Genomic DNA, 20,363 nt, shown 5'->3' on the forward strand with positions numbered 1-20,363 from the left:
CAAGACGATTGTAAATTTTATTATGTGACAATATGTAATAAGAAACTAATGCTCAATGAAAATAATGTCTGATCGAAAATTTTCACTTAAGTATCTCGTAAACAGAACTACAAGTATTCGTAATACTTAAACAATCCAATTAATCTTACACATCAGCAACCTAAATATATAAAATTTAAAATTAGAATTACACGGAGTTTTATGTGTTAGCCGAAACGTCGAGAAATAAGGAGGGTATGGTCATTTTTAAATTTGTATAGCTCTTTAAATCCAATCGTAACAGTAGTCAAAAAGTATTTAGAAGTGCGAGTGCTACAATCCTCTGCCTGCTTCCTTCGTCTCGCGGCGTGATATTACGTATGTATGTACGTTGACTAGCGCCGGGACCGGATGGCGAAAGTCGTAAAGAAATTCCAACTTTTCCGTCGATTCGACTCTGAAACTTTCACGATGTGATTCCTAGTTTTTTTCTACTTTTACACTGATTGAATTCACTTGATTTTTATTAGGTGTTTGAACTAGTTTCTACTTAGTAATTATTTTTAAAATGGATAGAATAAACTGTGTCATTTGTCTTATTAGGAGAGTTGCACTCAGATCGCAAAATGCTCATTTTTACTGGAAGAAAATTTAATCTTGAAAGGTTTGACGAAATTCTACTTATAATTGCAATATGTAGTTATACTAAATATTGAGTTGATGTGTCTGTTTGTTTATTGGTTAAACCGCAGCAATATATAGAACAATTTACCCTATAATTCTTTCACAAATAAGACACAGTATTACCTATCCTACTATCATAATATCCTACTATCTTTAAGTTATTGAAACTACAATAGGCTCTTTATATTTTTAGAATTTAACACGAGCAATGTTCAACAGCACAGTTTACTTTGCTAAACAAACAATGCTCGGCAACCTTTTTACATAAAAACATGTGTTAATCTACAAAATAGTTTAAAACCTACTATTATAACATTCAAGCTATTTTAAAGCAATATAAACTATACATAGTATATGTTTATCTGTCGTCTCTGCCCGCATTCGGCGTGTTTTTATTCCGTTCGCGCGGCTGGGCAATTTTGCACGAAACAAAAGAACTAGCGTCACTGTGTAATAACGCAATGTTTAAAGTATTTCACTTTTAAATGAAGCAGTGCAGTGGTTTGTTTGCTCGGAATGTGTCGAGCCGTGTGTTAATGGGGATGTAGGTTATGGGGTTAGGGTTTTTAAGTAACGATTTTGAGAGAAGCAATGGTTTTTTGAAGCTGTTCACTATTTTGGTTGAAAGTATAGCCCTTATTTATACTAATTTGAGAACTTGCATATTGGTTTGTTTCACTATATAAATTGTATATTTTATTACCAAAGCCTATCTACTTTTTTACAAATTTTTGATAGAACTTTTTAAGATTTCTAAGGTTAAGTTAATCTAAAACAAATAAAAATAATTTTCTACTCAATAAAATATCATCTTCATTATAAACACGACACCAAAAATTATCAACACCTTTTCTTCTGAACATATCTTTTCAAATCACTAAAACTACAACCGACAAATACAAAAAAAAAACCTTAAAATGATTCCCCAGAAACCCCAAAAACCTACGGGTACATATACATAGGCAACGTGCGACGTCAATATGCAACGCAGGTGTTCTCGTATATTAATATCCACGCTCCTCATATGCGCATTATGCATGAACGTCCCGAGCCATTTCACGCACGCACCGCAACCCTGCGTGTGCCGCCTTGTAAATCAACTTACACATTAGACAGTTGGAAAATATTCAACTATAGTCCGGCAAGTAGAGGCATACAAAATTCAGAATTAAATGACTTTAGAACTAAGGTCATTGTAAAATATTTGAAACAGCAATTTTATTTTATGGAAAAAATTATGAATTATTAATCTTATGTCCATGGCCAGGCTCTGCTAAGATCGTTCCATGGTATTAGGAGCCTATAGCATTAATAAGTTCAGAATAATGTCAGGAGTAGCGGAAATCAGTAATCGGCTGGAGAATTCCTACGTTAATTTGATAATGCTCATGTCAAGAACACACTAGTTTTTAATTAGAATTTCTCAATTCCTTCGCAACCCACATTTTTTAGGAAAAGTTGCCTGGTAGTAACCAGATTGTTATAATAAATAACACAAGGTCGAGCATTTGATAAAATTTTACATTACCGTATCTAATGTGTACCAACCTTAACACGTGGAGCTGTTTATGTTTTATGTATATTGTAAGGGTGCGCGCACATACGCGTGTGTTTAATCGTCTGCTCGGGATGAGTTTATAATCTTTATTTTTGCTTAAGAACGTCATGCTCGCGTCTTGCATGACGGGTGAGGTACTGTGAGAAAATAATTTCATTTGATATTTCTATTTTTTTTTGGGTGTAATTTAATCGTGGATATGTTAATGCTACTATGTAAAGTTTACTGTAGAGTTGTAAAATGTCATTAAACTGAAACATTTAAAACTAGGGTTTTATTTCCGGCTGACTAAATTAAAATCTGCATCTTTAACAAGAAATGTATATAGTTTATGTAAAAATTAACTTAACGTATATGCAAATTACAATCTTCAATAATTTTGATCGACTTAATAAAATATTTGAAAATATTAAAATGCTTTATCTTGACCTAAATTCAAACTTTAAGAAGACACCGTTATAGCCACTATGGCAATGCGATCCACGACAACAAACAAATCATAAAAACATTTTATAGTACAACATTTTCAATTACCGCACAAAAAACTTCAATAGAATCATTATCAATGTTCAAAGTCTAACGAAACAATTGTCGATAGTTACAACTACATTCGAACATCGAGTCTCGGCCAGAAATCTTAGCAAACACATTATTTTGGCACCACTCCAGCGAAAGAAGACGTGCGAACAATCCCAAGTTAGGAAGTCATAATCGAAGTGAAATAAAAGTATTCGCACAGAATAATACATTGTATGATTGTGGGTTATTGAATTAAACTTCTTTGTAAGTTACTGGTCGAGTTTTTATATCTCGATCGAGTAATGGGTTAATGCGCTATTTAATTTAGGGCTAGATAGACAATCCAATATTTTATTGTCAAATAATACCTATTTGCCAAACAAAGAGACGGCAAAATTCCATTTGATATGATATCAGATGATTTAAAGTGGTGAAACCGGGCTTTAGAGTTTAAGTCATTGCAGTCAAAGCAGTTATATAGCAAAATATGTTTCAGCGAAAAAGAGTTTGCTTTCATAACATATGTGTTAGGAAACTTAAACTAGGAGATCGGATTTCAATAGTATTATTTTTTATATGAAATTTTACTGCTTTGTGGAAAAATAAATTTCCTTTTATTCACCGTTTCGTAACACACTCATATAATTAAATACTACACAGTGTTTACTCCCATTAAGTCCATGAAAGTTTTATATTTCAAATATAAACATTTACAAAATGTTTCGTATCCTGAATCATATAAACGAAATACCAAAACCTTACTTATTCTTAGTTTGTTTTCACTACAGCTACGAGAGCGTAGCGTGATAGATGTGTAGACGTCTACGCCGTAGCGAGCTACGATTTGTACTCGTAACGGATAGTGCTACAGTGTAGTAATATTTTATAAGGTTTTCTTGATCATATTGAATGTTATTGAATAGTGTAACTTACCTATATTATGTTGGTTTCATGTGATACGTACGTAATAGTCGGTATTATATGGAGGCACTTACCTGGAAATAAAGGAAACAAATATATGAATTGAAAATCAATGAAATTTACATAAATCATTTCAAAATAAGGGTTATTCATTGGGATCAGAGTATTGCCGTATTAATATTTTATTTTTCATTCTCTCATCTTAAATACTTTTACCACGACAATTGTTAACGTATTTTAGAGTATTTTTACAAGTTAAGTACACCAAATCAAAATAGTTTCTCGTGGACCAAAGTTTCAAAAAGATCGCCAATGCACTATTCGTGTATTCAACGAGCATCTTTCACGTAGTTTTTACATAAAAAGAACTCTACTTTTACTAAAACATAAAAAATACTTTTTTTTTTTCAACTCTACATTGCGTTCCTGATATTAATACGTACAGGGTACATTTCCCATTCGTACGGCTTATTAAAATGTTGAAGGATGTAGCCTGAATTAATGTGAAGCCTCATTTCACCCGCGCAAGCCTTCGAAAATGTAACAAAAAATATTCCACGTAGCACTCCGCTACGCCCCTACGAGTGCTACGAACTGCTACGAATCTCAAAGGATAGCTAATCTATGCCTCTCTTTGCTACGGATGATGGGCTTGTGATTCAAAAAACAACTGTAACTGTTTGATAGCTATTTCAAACTACCTTTGAGACAAAATGTATGCTTTCTTTGACAAGTATAAACTAGAAATCCATACTGAATTTAAATTTGAATGTGAAATACTGCCTGCTTATTCTTCTACGGCTAAACCACTTGGTCGAGTTTGATTAATATATACGAAATATAGTTAAATACCTGAAGGACCATCGTTGGTCATTCTTCAACCACCTGTTTTTCAAAAATCAACCGTTAAGGGGATGAAATTCTGACCAGTAAGTTAATTTTACTATATTCACGATTTTATTTTCCTTCGATTAGCAAGAGCCCATTGGTATAACCTTTCACCCACGCAAAAGATTACGTTGTAATCCAAAGCACTCCAGACTTTTCGGTGCCTAAATATAACTTATTGTAAGTATAAAAAAAAACATCGAGAGGAAATCTGAGTTATCAAAACATTACCTAAGCTGGATTTAACTTACGTGATGGACTTGTGGTCGATGCCCTTTCTCAAGCTTAGTTATTCATAAATCTATGTATAAATCAGACTACAATGTAACTGGTTACTTTAACTGGGTGCTCAAATTCATGGGATACAAAGTATAGTGTATATATACTATATATTAGGTACAGTTAAGAAACAAGCTGTTTGCAAATTTCATCCAATTCACTTTTGCTGTTTTGGTGAAATTCACATCAACATAAACAAGCTTTCAAGAGTATAAGTATACGCCTTATTTCATGGGGTTCACACTCCCAAATATCTACCAACTTCATTCGAAAGTTAGACAATTTCTCCATACAAACAAACAAACAAAACCACAATCTTGTAATCAAACAAAACTAAACAATCAAGCGAGAAACAGTTTGTTTAAATTAAAACAGGTGGAGGTTTTACTATAGCGAATCCCGTGATATTAAACACACGATCCCGGATTCCGGAACAAAGTTCCCGGGAAGTGCGCACAAGTTCCCGCGTCTTGGCGACACATTCCGTGAATTCGCGTCACTAGACAGACAATCGGCAGAAGTTTCAGTGTAAATAATTCACGAGATTGTTGACAACTGTTTTGAAGGAGATGCAGTTTGGCAATTCTTGTGATTCAGAAGTGCTTGATGAGATTTTGGCTGTATGTTATAGAGTTTTCGTTTGTGTGTCAGCATATTGAAATATGGTATAGCTCAGTAGTGAAGCAGAGATTGAAACGTAAAAATATAAGCTTGATATGGCTTGCATCAACGCTATCCAAATATTGTACTATAATGTCCCAAAAATAGCACCTCTAGTTAATTGAATAAAATGCATTTTTTTTATTTAATTTAAATACATTTGAAACTTCCAATTATCAAAAGTGGGTCTCTGGGAGTCTATGGGATCCAGGGTCAGTACTTTATTAAGACATAAAACATCAAACGAAACGAAACTTTCTTTTTTCAATAAATTTCTAATGCAAAATACTTCCATAAGCTCAAATATTTAAATCTTTACACTAATATGTAATGTCTATAATACATATACCAGTCCCTCGAGGTTACAATACATCGCACCGATTGTACTATTATGTAAATACATGCAGATTTGTAATATTACGTAATCTTGCTTAACCTAATATTTTAGCCCCTAGAGTATTTTTTATTTAAATATAATATGCCGTTTGAGAATCTTATTTGAGGGGCTTATATAGGGGCATATACTTAATATCGTTATTTTTTAAATAATAATAACGACACATAATTTGCTAGATTATACTAAAGAAATTACATTGCATTGATTTGAACATTTAATTATGATCAGTCTATACGATTTAACAGATTAAGGATTACAAAATAATATGATTCGATAAGTACCTAAGTAAATATTTTATATAATTCCGCTTCTCCGTGTTTATTTACCGGGGACTTTTCTTAGAAAAATCTTAAATTTCGTTGAATTAAAGCTATTAGCAGCTTGTCGGGATTTCTTCACTCTATAAAGTTGGAGTTTTCATATTCCTATTCCCCTCGCCCTTTTGATGTCATTATACCCAAATTCTAAACACAAAACAAAGTTATACTTCTGTCAATAACTTGTATTATCTCTTAGTTAGTTACATGTTCTCTCAAAACGCTGTTAAGATAATTATTTCTTCGTGATTTTCAAAGCAAAGGGCAAACTTGGTTTTAAAGGAATTGAATTAAAATTTCGTTCTCCATCGTTTGTCTCAACAAAATGGATTATTCTCTGTGCTTCAAGTTTTTGGATTACATTAAGCACTGATTTTGGAAATAAAGTTATGTAATTCGTACGTCTGAGTTTTGGTTGGGATTATTTCAGCGTTGAAGAAGACTTAAAATTAAATAACGAGTGTATTTAAGTACTAAATATATAACAAAGCTCTCAGAAATATTTACTTAACAAAACAAACAGTTATATTTAAATCAAGAGATATCAAGAGATTTATTACAGAAAACCTATTATCAAAGAGAATTTTAACTTAGTTATTCTTTAAACTATTCAATAATAATACAACTAACGCCATCTACAGTAAAGAAAATAAAAATTATTTCCATGCAACGAACCTAAGATAACGAGAACTAACGTAGTAGAACTACCCTTCCACAGATGGCGCTGTATCAACGACTGCAGCGACATCTCTTAGCGAACGCATTACTTACTACCCGTATGGCGACAATGCATACTACGTGTCAACTTAATTCTATAACATTTACAGAGATGGCGCTTTAGGTAACTTGGTGAATAGAAAGTCAAAGACACTTTCTTTTCGTTAAAATGGATTTTTTTAAAGACTAGAAACTAAACGAAAGGATTATTTTAGGCTTGAGCAGATCATTCTCGTCACCATCATCATCTGACCTAATCAGTTACTCATGAGTTTGGCAGTTAATAACAGCCGTCGTCAATCAACTGATTCAGATATTCCCTTAGTATAATGTGCTTCTATAGTCAGGCCATTACAAACGTGAGAATTACGTTATAATCAAAATAATGAAATGAATCTGACAATGCGTAAGTGCAAGCGAGAGACTCCGATAAAATGACATGACTTCGTTCGTACATTTGAAATGGCCCGAGTATAGTTTACTTACTTGATATATAATAACAAAATCTTACCTTTAACAGATGAGGGTCTCTTTCAGCCGCGTCGAGCAAGGACTCCGCTTCGCTGAGCCACGCGACGAACTTCTCCAACGAACGATCAAAGTTCTGCAACGATGACACAGCCGAGTGCAGCGCTTTGCCGCGAGCTACAATACTGGGGAAGAAAACATTGACAATTTAAACACGGAAGATTAGATATAACGGAATGGGCTAGGTTATTTTAGCATCTATTTTATGAATTATTGTTATTGGAGTAGTACAAATATGGAATTATTGAGTACCATTACAAAGCAATTTACATTCTTATTAAGAAATTGGGCTTTGTTTATAGGTGCCGCCAAAAAACATACTCGACGACCACAAGTTTTCCGGCTATTGTGCTTCGATCGTCCCACTTGTAAAACCGTTAACTGAATTTCTTCTGCACTGGGTCTACGTTCAGTTGGCTTTCCAAAACATCTACTTGTATTCAAATTGCTGCACTTTTTATACTCCAGTAATATTTTTGAAGTACTAAGTAGGTACCTACATAATATTATACAGTAAAAGGCTTTCAAACACTTTTAATTCAATCCACCATAAAATATATCGTAAAAATTACCATCAGCTACGGTGGATTTAATTTTAATTAACATTATTATTTTAATAAACAGTTTCATAATGAATTATTCATTGCTGTTATCCCTAAATGTGAATATTTATTAGTTGTTGTATACTGAATAATTATGAGGCAATAAATAAATAATTATCATAGAATAACAGCAATGATTATCAAAAATAGCTGTGATTATTTTACAACGTTAAAGAATACAAAAGGAAAAATATATAACTAGCAACCATGTTGCTATTTCAACTAGTTTATATTATATGTAATGTAATAAATAGATGGCGCTGGCGATGCCACAGGCGTTCAAGTACCGATGCCAACGGATAGATGGCGCTTACACTTAACCCTCGCACATTGATACTTTCTACCCAATCTTACATCAGCAAGAGTATTAACTAATAATAGTTTAAGACTCAAAAAGAATTAGTCTATCTTTATGCTTTATTTAAAATATCTTACCTGTTATTGAGCTCATTATATCTATGGTTGATAGCCTCAGTGGAGCGCTTGATACGCGTGGTGTCGTCATTGCGATATACCGCGATCAGCCGCTGAGTTAGTTGACCAAACAACTCAATTTGGTGCTTGTATTGGTGGACTTCGGCATGGAATGACTGCAAGAAAGAAATAACAACATTCAAAAACAAATATTTAAGAATCAACCTAAAAATAAATAATCAACGCCATCTAGTGCCAAAAGATTGAACTTTTGAATGTACGTTAGTTCAAAATCCTACCACGAGATGGCGCTCAATGAAAATCTGCTATATCAAAAGCAATAAAGATCGGCGTCTCCTGATAAGGTTTAATGAATTACATTATTATGAGTGTAATTAAATCATACTTTCATTCTAGTGTGGTTTTTATGAGCAATTTCAGCAAGTTACAGCTGCGTAATGTGTTTTCAAGGAGGTGTATTTAACCCTTTTAACTGATAAGCCTCCCCCTACAGGCTATACTGGCGGGCGCAGACAATTTATTGCCTTTGTAATGAACATCCTACTATTATAAGGGAAATGTCTGTTTCATTTGTTTAGTAAGAACTCGGAAAATTAATAAGACGTTTGAAATTACTCGTTGTTTTAATAGAAATTAAATTACTGTTGGTAGTTATTTAGATTGTTATATATAAATAAACCGATTTATTGACTTTATATCTTTGGACTAATCATCACACTAAAGCTTTCTTTAACTATGATTATGCCTAAGTGTAATAAGTAAGTAGGTGATTTCCTCAATAAGCAGGTCACTGCTAAACCACCTTCTTAATTTCTTCCAAAATTTTGGAGTAGGTTAAACTGTTACTAACGTCGAAATAAAAGGCTCTTATCTAATCTTCGTTTAGATTTTTTTTGTATTGATTTTTTCAACTATATTCACGGCTCCTATACAAATGAGACTATAGAAGTCAAACAACGGCTAATATCCTAAATTCCAGGCCAACATACCAACATCTTTACCCAATAACATTGAAATAAAAGCTAAAAACAAAATAACTAGACACTCTCACGTAAAACAGTCAACTTCTTAAGTATGCAAAGCGGAATTTGAAAGGGCCTGGGCCCCAATTAACTGGGATTTATGGCACATACGTTGCCGTTACTTGGGCCCATCTTGGCCCAAACTTGGCCCAACTTGGCCCAACTTGGCCCAAACTTGGTCGAACTTGGCCCAAGTTATATTGGGACACTAGAGTGTGTTTCATGAAGGATTAAAAGTTCTCGATCGTGTGGTCTCTATTCAATTACTTGTCCCTTTATGATGATTACTTAGAAAAGGATAACTTGAAGTGTTTCTGAAGTAATTTTGAAAAAGTTTTGAGTGTTGAAAGGGTTAAATGACAGGAGATTTATAGGAGGTAAAAGGTTAATTTATATTTGAGTTTAAATGGTTTTTAAACGGTGTGATCTGTTGGTATATCTTAACGTTTGCATGCAACTTCGTTGTACTGGTGTAGACATTAAGGACGAGTCTATAAAAAGAGCTATATACAGCATTTTCATTTTCAAGTACCTATCTTCTAAAAGAGCTTTTATTAGTCTGAGATAGAAGCATATGAGTAGTTCGTTTAAAAATCTTCTCAACTTCAAAATATAAGCACAATTAACTAGCATTAAAATAATCGTGTGAACAAGTAGTATAAAACTTGAAGCGCTACAGTTTACGATATCTCGGGGCAATTATGCAAATGTCTGAACTTTGACTCAGACTGCAACGTCAGGATTTTTGCTGACTCACTATTACATTATATAGGAAGGTTCTACGTTAGACTTGGCTACTTTTTGTGCTAGGTTTTTGAGCTGGGCGACGAAATTAAGGACATTCAACAATGTGTCTTTTTTATGTTAGAAAGGAATTTATGAACTAAATTGATTTTAGCTATTAAATCTGTGTTTTAAATTTTAATCGGTAGTTTTAGTAGTACGAGACATTTTCATAAAAAAAATAGAAAATAAATAAGTATGCTAAGTCAAAATTACAATCATGATGAAAGTTAACATTTCAATCAAATTCTGCTAAGTTATGAATCCAGGAGAACGATAAATATACTAGTGATACATAAATTCTGTAATATTTAGAAGTCGCCATTGTACAAAATAGTTAATAATATATTTTTTGATTTGCTGAACTCAGACTAAAATCCATAAACATCAACACATCTCTTCAAAAAACAATCACCAGAGACCCATATCTCAGAGGCACGCTAACTTCACAAAACATATTCTTTCAATCCTGTCTCCGCGAGTAATTCCGCTCCACCACACACATCAACATGTATGTATGTATGAGCCATACTTATGTATTAACTCATACATGTATTAACTTCATACATACTGAATCTCATACGATTACTTGTTTGATACGCTTTGTCTCTGGTTACAATTAGAACTCAGTGGTGAAAAATAATGCTGTGCAAACGGGTGTGTAAATGATTTAGCATATAAAAGAGAGGATTAGGTTTTTTAGCATATGTTTTTAATTTCTATAATATTGTGTCCTTTAAAAAATGCTTTATTGAGAATGGATTTGGTTTTGCTGTAGCCTTACCGAGAATATTTAACTATATATACCTACACATACCTTAACTATTTCTGTAACTCTGGTCTTTATATTTCATGGAATTGAACTTTGAATAAGCTCAACTATCGCAACATAGTCGCATTATTTTAGTAATCATGTAAAAATGTCTTTAAAAGTAAGTAACAAATACAACTCCAAGCAATGCAAGCAATTTTTCTTTTAATCCTTGCCTATTAGACTGCTAGACTATTAGACGGCAACAAATCATTATACTGCTTATTCGAAACCTAATACCACTTTTCCCAAATCATTTATCACACCTATACCCACAAAATGTATATCTATAACCCCAAAAAAAGCCCTACATAAATATACCTCCACATCTTGGTAAATTCTCGATACAGGGTAGTGAATTGCTTTCATTAAGGTGGGTACTCACGCCGGGAGAGCTGTACATGTTTCATTTCTTATTTTCCTCATGTAGTTATTATATAGCCTAGCTTCAAGTGTATTCGCTGATTAATCCATTCATGCCTTTTTTATGGAATGTACTAGAAATCGTTGGGATATAAAAGTTATATCGAAAGGTAGATCTATGGACACTAGACACTTTCAGTACACTTTGAGTATTGGCTAGAAGCTCGATGCCGCGTTTGAAAGCTTTATCTAAATACAGTCCAAGTTCGGTTTTTGATGCCATAACATCTACGAATTTTCGATGTGCAATATGGATACTGCTCTCGTATAACGACCAATATTGATTCAAATAACAAGTTTCCTAATTGCTATGAAACAGCTTTTACATTTTTCACATAAGGGACGGCCTTTCGAAAATATTCCCTTGATTTTATTCATCCGATCCGATTGTAGTAAAGTAGGACTTAGTTGTTTAGGTTATGCATTGTCTATCATTACTTAATCAGCCGTTTATTGCTCATAAATTAATTGTTTCAGATCCTGATCGATATCTGATTCTGTTCCATTGTTTAACAAAAGTCTTCCATACACTGTTTTACTGTTCCCTATCCCCGCTTAATTTCTCGCAACGACCTAGGTACATAAGTACATACATAAATCACGCTTTCTTCCCATACGGATAAGAACAAGAGACTAGAGAACCATTAACCCACGGTTCCTGAGGTAAATTTAACGGTAGTTTATCTATTCAATAGCGTCAAAACTCTTTTTCTTTTCTTTTTTTTTTGTAAAAAAGACAACTCCCGCACTAAGAATTGCTCTTGTGTCGCGGGGACTTTTACAAACATACAAACAACGGACACAAAGCACAACCAGACCCGAAACAATTATTTGTGGGTCGCACAAATAATTGCTCCGTGTGGGAATCGAACCCACGACCTCCCGATGCAGTGGTATCGGCGTGGTGACCTAAACCACTGCGCCACGGAGGCAGACAAAAATACCGCTATTTATAGATAAACTACCACTAAATGTACCAAGAAACCGGGGGTAAGATAGGTGCTTTAATTTCCCAAAAATCTATTTTAAATAATATTACGTTACTTGTAAACTTACCTTCTGTTCTCTTAGCTGCATCTCGAGCACATCAGCCGTGTTGGCCGGCGGCTGCATGGCGGCGAGGCGGGTCTCCATGCGCGTGAGCCACGCGTCGGCGTCGCGCCGCCGCGCCTCGTACCGCTGCGAGTCGCCCAGCATCGCGTCCAACTGCGCCTTGCGTTGTAGCACGCGGGCGTTCGCCTCGTCCCAGTGCTCCCGGAGCGCGGTCACTGAAGACAAAAAGTTAATTAAATATGACATGTAATTTTGTTTTGAAATTTTTAACATGAACATTCAATATTTTGCTGTATACCTAAGTAGAACAATGTTCTCAGTTAAACAAAAAAAAAAAAAAAAAACTTTACAGGTAAACTGTCAGTAAGGAAAAATGAACCTCTTTAGTACCTATCGTGTTTTTTTTTAGTATTTAATTAACTTTATTTTGTGTTTTGGTGAGAGATGGATAAAAGTGATTATGAAAATAATTATAAGGACCGGGAAGAGCTATCAACTACTTCTTATTGTATAACATTATCAAATGTTTTCTATAATATAACCATAAAGTGTCAAAGATTTCCTCGCCGATTTTGAAAGGGAGGACAAAGTAGGGAATAAAAACTAGTACCAGTATAATAAACTAACAACATTTATCAGTACAGCTAACTAGCATTTCTGTGAAAACGTCTTCTAATTTATCTCATCCCCAAGGCACAATAAACACGCCGTATTTTCTTACAATTTCTCAATAATTAAACCAACGTTTGAACAAATGTTTGTACAAACAAAACAGAACGAGTAATGTTGCACAAACATTTGATCCAATCCCGCTCATCTAATATAATATGACTTTTGTGAATTATATATCATGTAATCAGAATGCAAGAGAGATTAGATTTTGAACCTTAAAAACGCTACGTATAAAGTTTAATTTCAAATGACTGAATAACAAATCATAAAGTAGGTAATAGCATATTTTTAAGCATAAAATTGTTAATATTTATGTTAGAAATGTACTTTATAACAATGAAAAAAAGAACATTAAAGTTTCAGCCCAAGAGGGATTTTTTAAAATAAACCAACAAATTCTCGAAATATAACTAAAAACTAATCTATACTAATATTATATTATAAAGCTGAAGAGTTTGTTTGTTTGATTGTTTGTTTGTTTGTTTGTTTGTTTGAACGCGCTAATCTCAGGAACTACTAGTCCGATTCGAAAAATTCTTTCAGTATTAGATAGCCCATTTATCGAGGAAGGCTATAGGTTATATAACATCACGCTACGGTCATTAGGAGCGCAGTAGCAACGAAAAATGTTACAAAAACGGGGAAAATTTTGACCCATTCTCTTAGGTGACGCAAGCGAAGTTGCGCGGGTCAGCTAGTTTAGAATAAATCGAATAATTCCATGAGAGATCTAGGTTACTACCGAGATCACTCATGAAATTAGTATTTATTAAACATTTATAGTAACAAAACTATATAGTTATTTTCCACTATACATAACACTTAATTTTTACATCTGAATTATATTAATATATTATGTTAAAAAAAATACAGCCCAGTGGTGTTGCAGCCGAAAATGAAAGAAAAAAACCGGATTTCAAGATCACGTTAGTAATTACATCATTAATTTTAAAAATAATAACTTTTTTTTATTATAAAAATAACAATTATTCACAAATGTTAAATTTTCACAACCCATTCTCCCAATTCTCACTCATTTCACAAACGCCAGTCTCTCAAGAAGCAAATTATAAAACTTTTTGTTTGTAACATCGTAAGAAAGTAATTCATTAAGTTCACAAGTCATTATCATCATTTGTTCGGGACGCTTCGGGACGTGAAGTGAAACATTCTGAGGGGAAACTTGTCCGGAGTGTTTTTTGAACTTGTGTTGAAGTTTGTAAATTGGTAAACAATGTGGCGCTAAGAGTGTTTAAGAACTGTTGGCAGGCGATGCCTGTCTCGGGGCTTGAAATAATCAATTGTTAAGGTCAGTATGTTCTTTGCAAGCATGCACGGTGCAGTGCACACTGCACATTATAATCTTTTATACATGTCTGACATATAAGTACAGGTATGTATGTTTGTAGCAAAATACTTATTGTAATAATGTCCTCCTAGCTGTACGCGGCTACGGCGGTCAGTTTCATTGAAACTGGCCATATGTGCAGGACTTTGTTTATAGTGTCCAAGTGTGTGCACAATACACAGGAACACTCTCTATTCCATCACTCTCATAGTCCGGTGGGACGGATAACCAACACGACAGTGAGGGGTCAGGCGCAGGACCGATGGCTTTACGTGCTCTCCGAGGCACGGAGGTCTATGACTTCTCTCTGAAAAATTCTTAACAGAAAATCTCAGAAAATACTTTTGCGCCCGACCCAGGGTTCGAACCAGGACCTCTTGCGCGGCAGTCGCTACCGACACATACAACATCTCTCGTGATTCTGAAGTAAAACAAAATGTAATTACTCAACGCACCGCTCTCAGGTTTAGTTAACAAGTAAACTTTGTCCAAGCGAGGACCACTGTGCGAGTACTAACTGCTAAGCTCTGAGCTGTTTGCTGAGCGATGTGGAATTACATCTCTATGATTATAACTAGAGAAGTGAGATTAATGTGTTGTTTTTAATTCATTTTTGAGAAGTCCAGCAAAGGTTTTTGTATATTTGTATACATATTATAATGAGTAAGTATGGTATTTTTTCGTTTGAATGACCTTTCGTAAAATATTAAATATTTACACAACGTAATGATGCGACTGCGTGTATGGTCTAAGCCTCAAATACGATTCCCGTATACAGCAAAGTTACGTGAAATTAAAATTAAGAGGTTAAGTACCATATTATCTCTAGAAGTCAGTTACTAGATTGTAGTTACACGTCCGTTGAACGTCAAAAACTCACCATGGATCTTGGGCAAAAAGTCCGCTTTGAAAAAAAAAACAAATCAAACAAATGTACAAACATACAAATACACATAATCTACACTATAATTACAGCACAAAGTTTTACTTAACATGATAGAACTCGCAGTTAACAGGTAGTAGTTGACCACACAATTGGCGGTAAACTTTGTACAGAAATGTACAACTTTGACCCACTGGGCATTACATAACATGAAAGGATTTTTGAGAAGGTTTTGGTTTTATATCTATTAGTAAAAGAAAAAACATTTTTTTTATACAGATTTTTGTGAAGGTTTTGGTTTTATAACTATTTGTAAAGGAAAAAATATTTTATTTTTATTTTTTTATACTGATTTACTTTACATGAAGCCTTTTTCCGTTATGGGTAGGCAGAAACTAAAGAACGCCAATTACAACGTAGATTTTTCTTTACTTTTATTGTATGTAACGAATAACGCCATTGAATAAACTATAATTAAGATATATTATTATTTTGTCATATTTTGCGTTAAATATTATAAAGGCCCATTTAGACGGGGAGAGTTTCTCGTCTCGAAGATACGATTATCGAAAGAATATAAAACATTTTTTTCGTCTAAACATTCGCTCTCCTCGCTCGTTGCTTTGGGCGAGAATTGCCTTGCAATGTAATATTGTTATGTCCGTGTAAACATAATTTCAGAGCAATAATCGTATTTCGAGATTTTATGCCAGTTGCTACCATGAGTGCAGTGCGCGATGGTGTTTTAATTATATCTGCTCTTCTAAGGCAAGAATAAGGTAAACGGAAAAAGAAGAAAAGGCGTTGAGTTAGAAAATGGATAGCTAGAAGAAATGATTTGGGAGCATCTAACATGTTGTGCCTTGAATTACAATTGAAAGATGAAAAGACATTCAAAAATATATTTCGGGTTACGAAAACTCAACTCATATATCTACTTCAAGAAATTGGACCATCTATACAAAAAAGTGATACAAATATGCGTCAAGCTATACCCGCTCGTACAAAATTGGAAATTACTTTAAAATATTTGGCTACAGAAGATTCATTTCAAACATTATCAGAAATATTTATAGTATATAGGTGTACCATAAGTTACTTTTTGGTAGAAGTTCTGCAAGCTATTTACATAGCATTGGAGGATTTCATTAAGGTATGAATAAAACACGATTAATTTCAAAATCACTTAACTATCAAAAGATTATCGTAAGTATTTATTCAAAATCAGTCTTGCTTTAATAAGGTAGATTACAAAACAAATAAATGGCAATTAGCTTATAATAAATCAACTTAATATAGAGATATTTGGAAAAAAATAATTATTGTGCATTCGTTGAATCATTTGGAAAGTCATCTTGCATGCTTAAATTCCACCACTGTGTGTCGCTATCAGTTCTCGAAAATGCATCGGATCACTAAACTCGAATGACAAATCTCGCACTAAAAACGATTCAAACTGATTTGTACGATACTCGTATCAACTTGAAAATATGTCACACGAGATCGTGTTTATACAAGTTGAGATTCTCGTAAGCAACAATCTGCTTACTACGTGTAAACCAACATAGGCAATTATCGCCTAGCGATAAGTCATAAGCGAATCTCGTATGACATTATCGTAGGCGAGATTTTAGTTCTTGCCTGTATGTAAACATTTTGATACGATTGTGTTATGGCGATTATTGCTTGTGATAGTAGCGTATAGTTTCTCGCTCGGAACCGTACGAGAAACTCTCCCCGTCTAAATGGGCCTTTATTCTAAAGACGACTTCCTTTTTTACTAGCACGTTTTATTGTAAAATATTTTAGTAAATTTACAATTAACTTTGTACAAAAGATATAATTAACTGAATATTATAAATTGTTATTTGATTCACTAATCCATTAATAAATTAATAATTAAAAGGAAGCATTAACTCAACAATTAAAAATCATTATTATAGTGCTTTATTTACAACAAAATTCAAATTACCGACGTGTTAAAAAATTGTTATTGCAATGAAAATAACTATTTACAAAAGAAACTTGTTATAACGGTTATTAGTTATCGTTATGGTTATAATAACGGTTGTGAAAACGTTATCGAACCTTTCAAGAGCGATCTCAAGTGTAACAGGGGGGCACTAGTCTTTGATACCGGGAACCCGGTTACGTCCGCTGAAATAAAAATACACTACATATACTATACATAATATACATGGATAGTGAATATGTAATATGAATATAATACATAGATCGTTACATATGCTATAATTAAATAAGAAAATTTTGTAATCGATACAATAATTTTAATTAAATCATGATGCAGGAATAATAATATACAGAGTGGAAAATTTAAAAAGAAAATTGTATTTTTGTCTTCAATTATATAAGTACAGATCGAGAAAAATCTTCGCAAAACACAAATAATAATTGTTATAATATAACAATTGTTTTGTTTATTTGTAACAAAAAATTATATCTCACTGACCTATTCTTATATAAGTAATTGTAACCCCCAACCCATTCCGAAAGGAGACCCTTGCACAGTGCAAAACTGATGGGTTAAAGTTATTTATTTATGTATTAATGGTGGTTCGAATTTGAATAAAAGATTACCTTACAAGTAAGTTTTCATCTATAACTAAGAATTTCATTGAAAATTGTTTTTAAAACAGACTACAATTCAACAATATCACAACACAGTTGTCCATTAAGTACGTGCTCTTTTAAAATGTACGCAATTGATCGTTAAACCGTGTTAATCCTAAAATCTTCGTTTAACGAGGTCTAATCGAGCAGTTAACGGCGGGTCGTTAGCGGTCATCGGGGGGTTAACCCGAAATGACCGACTATTGATCATTATGTACTGTATGTTCATATACCAACGCCGTTTACGGGTTAATGGTACATAGGCATGGTAATAAGGCTTTACATCTGATTGTATTTCAGAATGTATAGGAAATAATATTTAGATTATTTTAAAGGATTAGTCTGTTTTCCATTTTGTCGTATAGGCTGTGTAACATTTAAATGAATTGAATGTTAAACGTGTAACAGTTTTCTATACAAATAATCGCGATTGTTAATATACGATAGATGTAGAAATTGGATGTCTGCAAGACCCACCGCGACATAAAAAAAAATAGTTCCGCAATTGGACTGAGTTGCTTCATTATTTTACCGATAACAGTCGCAATATTAAACCGGGCCACCGAAATATCTCAAGATCAAGATTTTCGCAAATTCTGCTTCACCGGTCAGAAATAAATGAAATAAATAAATATTAAGGTACTCACTTGTCTCAACAAATTGTTAATACATAAACCGAGTCTTCTATACCTTAAAACGTTCATATATCGGTCCTCGTTCACCGAGCTTGTAAAAACATCTCCCGCTATGGTTTAATTAGTAAATTACAATTAGCGATACACCCCTTTCATTAGACCCTTCTGAAGGATACATTTACATACTGTTTGTTCTGAATTGTTTGTGAAACCTACTAATTTAACCGGTTTGTTATTTTGTGGAATTAAAAATTTTATACAATGATTTTTAATTGAGTTTTTGATTTATGCTTTCGATATTATTGATGTACTTTTTTTTATAACCCATTACTGTCCAACTGCAGGGCAAGGGTCTCGTCCCAAACGGGGGAGAGGTTAGGCCTTGAGTCCACCATGCTGGCCAAGTGCGGGTTAGGGACTTTGCATGCCCTCAATAAATGTATTAAACAAATTTTAGGCATGCAAACCCACTTGCGTGGGTGGTGCCAACTTAAATTACTTGGCTATCACTGAATTTAGATTATTAAATTGATTAGTTAAACAAAATTTATTAAAGTGGTGTCTTGAAATTTTATTTCTGAATCATAAAATTTTATTGAAATAATTAAAAAGTAATAAAAGACACCTATTTCAAAGCAATCGCAATGCATAAACAATACACCCCACTCTCTATAAACAATATAAAAATGCACAAACACTCCTAGCACTAAAGACAAAAGCCTTTCAATTTAATTAAATTCACAAAAAGAAGGGGTAAGTGTTAAAAAGACAGCGGAAAGAACAAGTTAATTACATCAAAGGGGTTGCAGTTAAGGGATGCAGGGGACGTAAAATTGAGAGAACGACTTGCGAATAACTAATTTCGGCGATTGCATGAAAAAAAGCAAAATAAAAGAACTTTGCTGAATGTTAATTAGTTTTTTAAAAGATACTTGAAATGGTAGAGTGTTGGGTAGATTGTTATGGGTTGTTTTTGGGGTGTATTTTTGTGTTCTACCTGAGTGTAAGTGCTGTAGGGGTGTAATTGTAATTGCGTAGTTGAGAGAGTTAACAAAAAAATATTAAACTTGTGCTCGTAAAAGGTTCAGGTTTTTAATATAAAGGTTTGATACTTAGCATTTTACTCAAAACGTTTAATGTTATTATTGATTTAGAAATAAGAAGAAACATAATAAAATAATAGACCAATAGTGTAGTCAATCAAGAAACCAGCTTTTCCGAAACGGTCAAAATATGATATGACTATTTGAAATCCTTTTATACGAAGTTTACAAAATAAAGGATATTTTGAATTTGAATTCAATCGTCAAGACATAGAGTATAAAGGCATTGAACAAATATCTTTCAAAAAATACACACAAAAAGGTACAAAACCACACAACTAAACTCACAAAACTAAGTTATTCTATCAAAAACTCGAATGCAGCAATCCACTCAGAATTTGACAACAGTTGAAACAAAAACATCACGACGTTCTAAATGTTCCCCAATCAATCCGTACAGCGGCCACGTTAATCAAATGAATCGTACACGAGTGGCAGTTCGATTTCCATTGCGGTGTTATTTACCAACGGCCGAATGTTTCATAAATATTCTGTTTCATACATGTTTGAATGAA

At 33.5% G+C, this 20,363-nt stretch overlaps 1 protein-coding gene across 8 annotated transcripts in view; it reads right to left on the bottom strand.

Moving 5' to 3' along the window:
• Dys (Dystrophin) overlaps nt 1–20,363 on the bottom strand; it is a 595,099-nt gene that overhangs the window by 347,646 nt on the left and 227,090 nt on the right. For 6 of the 8 annotated variants that reach the window (XM_076128365.1, XM_076128371.1, XM_076128373.1 and 3 more), the window contains 4 exons: nt 17,568–17,636; nt 12,580–12,791; nt 8,485–8,639; nt 7,431–7,572 (listed from right to left, as the gene is read on the bottom strand). In XM_076128365.1, coding sequence (XP_075984480.1) covers nt 7,431–7,572; nt 8,485–8,639; nt 12,580–12,791; nt 17,568–17,636 — 578 coding nt within the window. The remainder of the gene's footprint in view (nt 1–7,430; nt 7,573–8,484; nt 8,640–12,579; nt 12,792–17,567; nt 17,637–20,363) is intronic. The other 2 variants (XM_076128368.1, XM_076128372.1) reach the window with 1 other exon arrangement.

The sequence above is a fragment of the Anticarsia gemmatalis genome, chromosome 21, assembly GCF_050436995.1.
Source record: "Anticarsia gemmatalis isolate Benzon Research Colony breed Stoneville strain chromosome 21, ilAntGemm2 primary, whole genome shotgun sequence".
NCBI classification, from domain to species: domain Eukaryota; kingdom Metazoa; phylum Arthropoda; class Insecta; order Lepidoptera; family Erebidae; genus Anticarsia; species Anticarsia gemmatalis.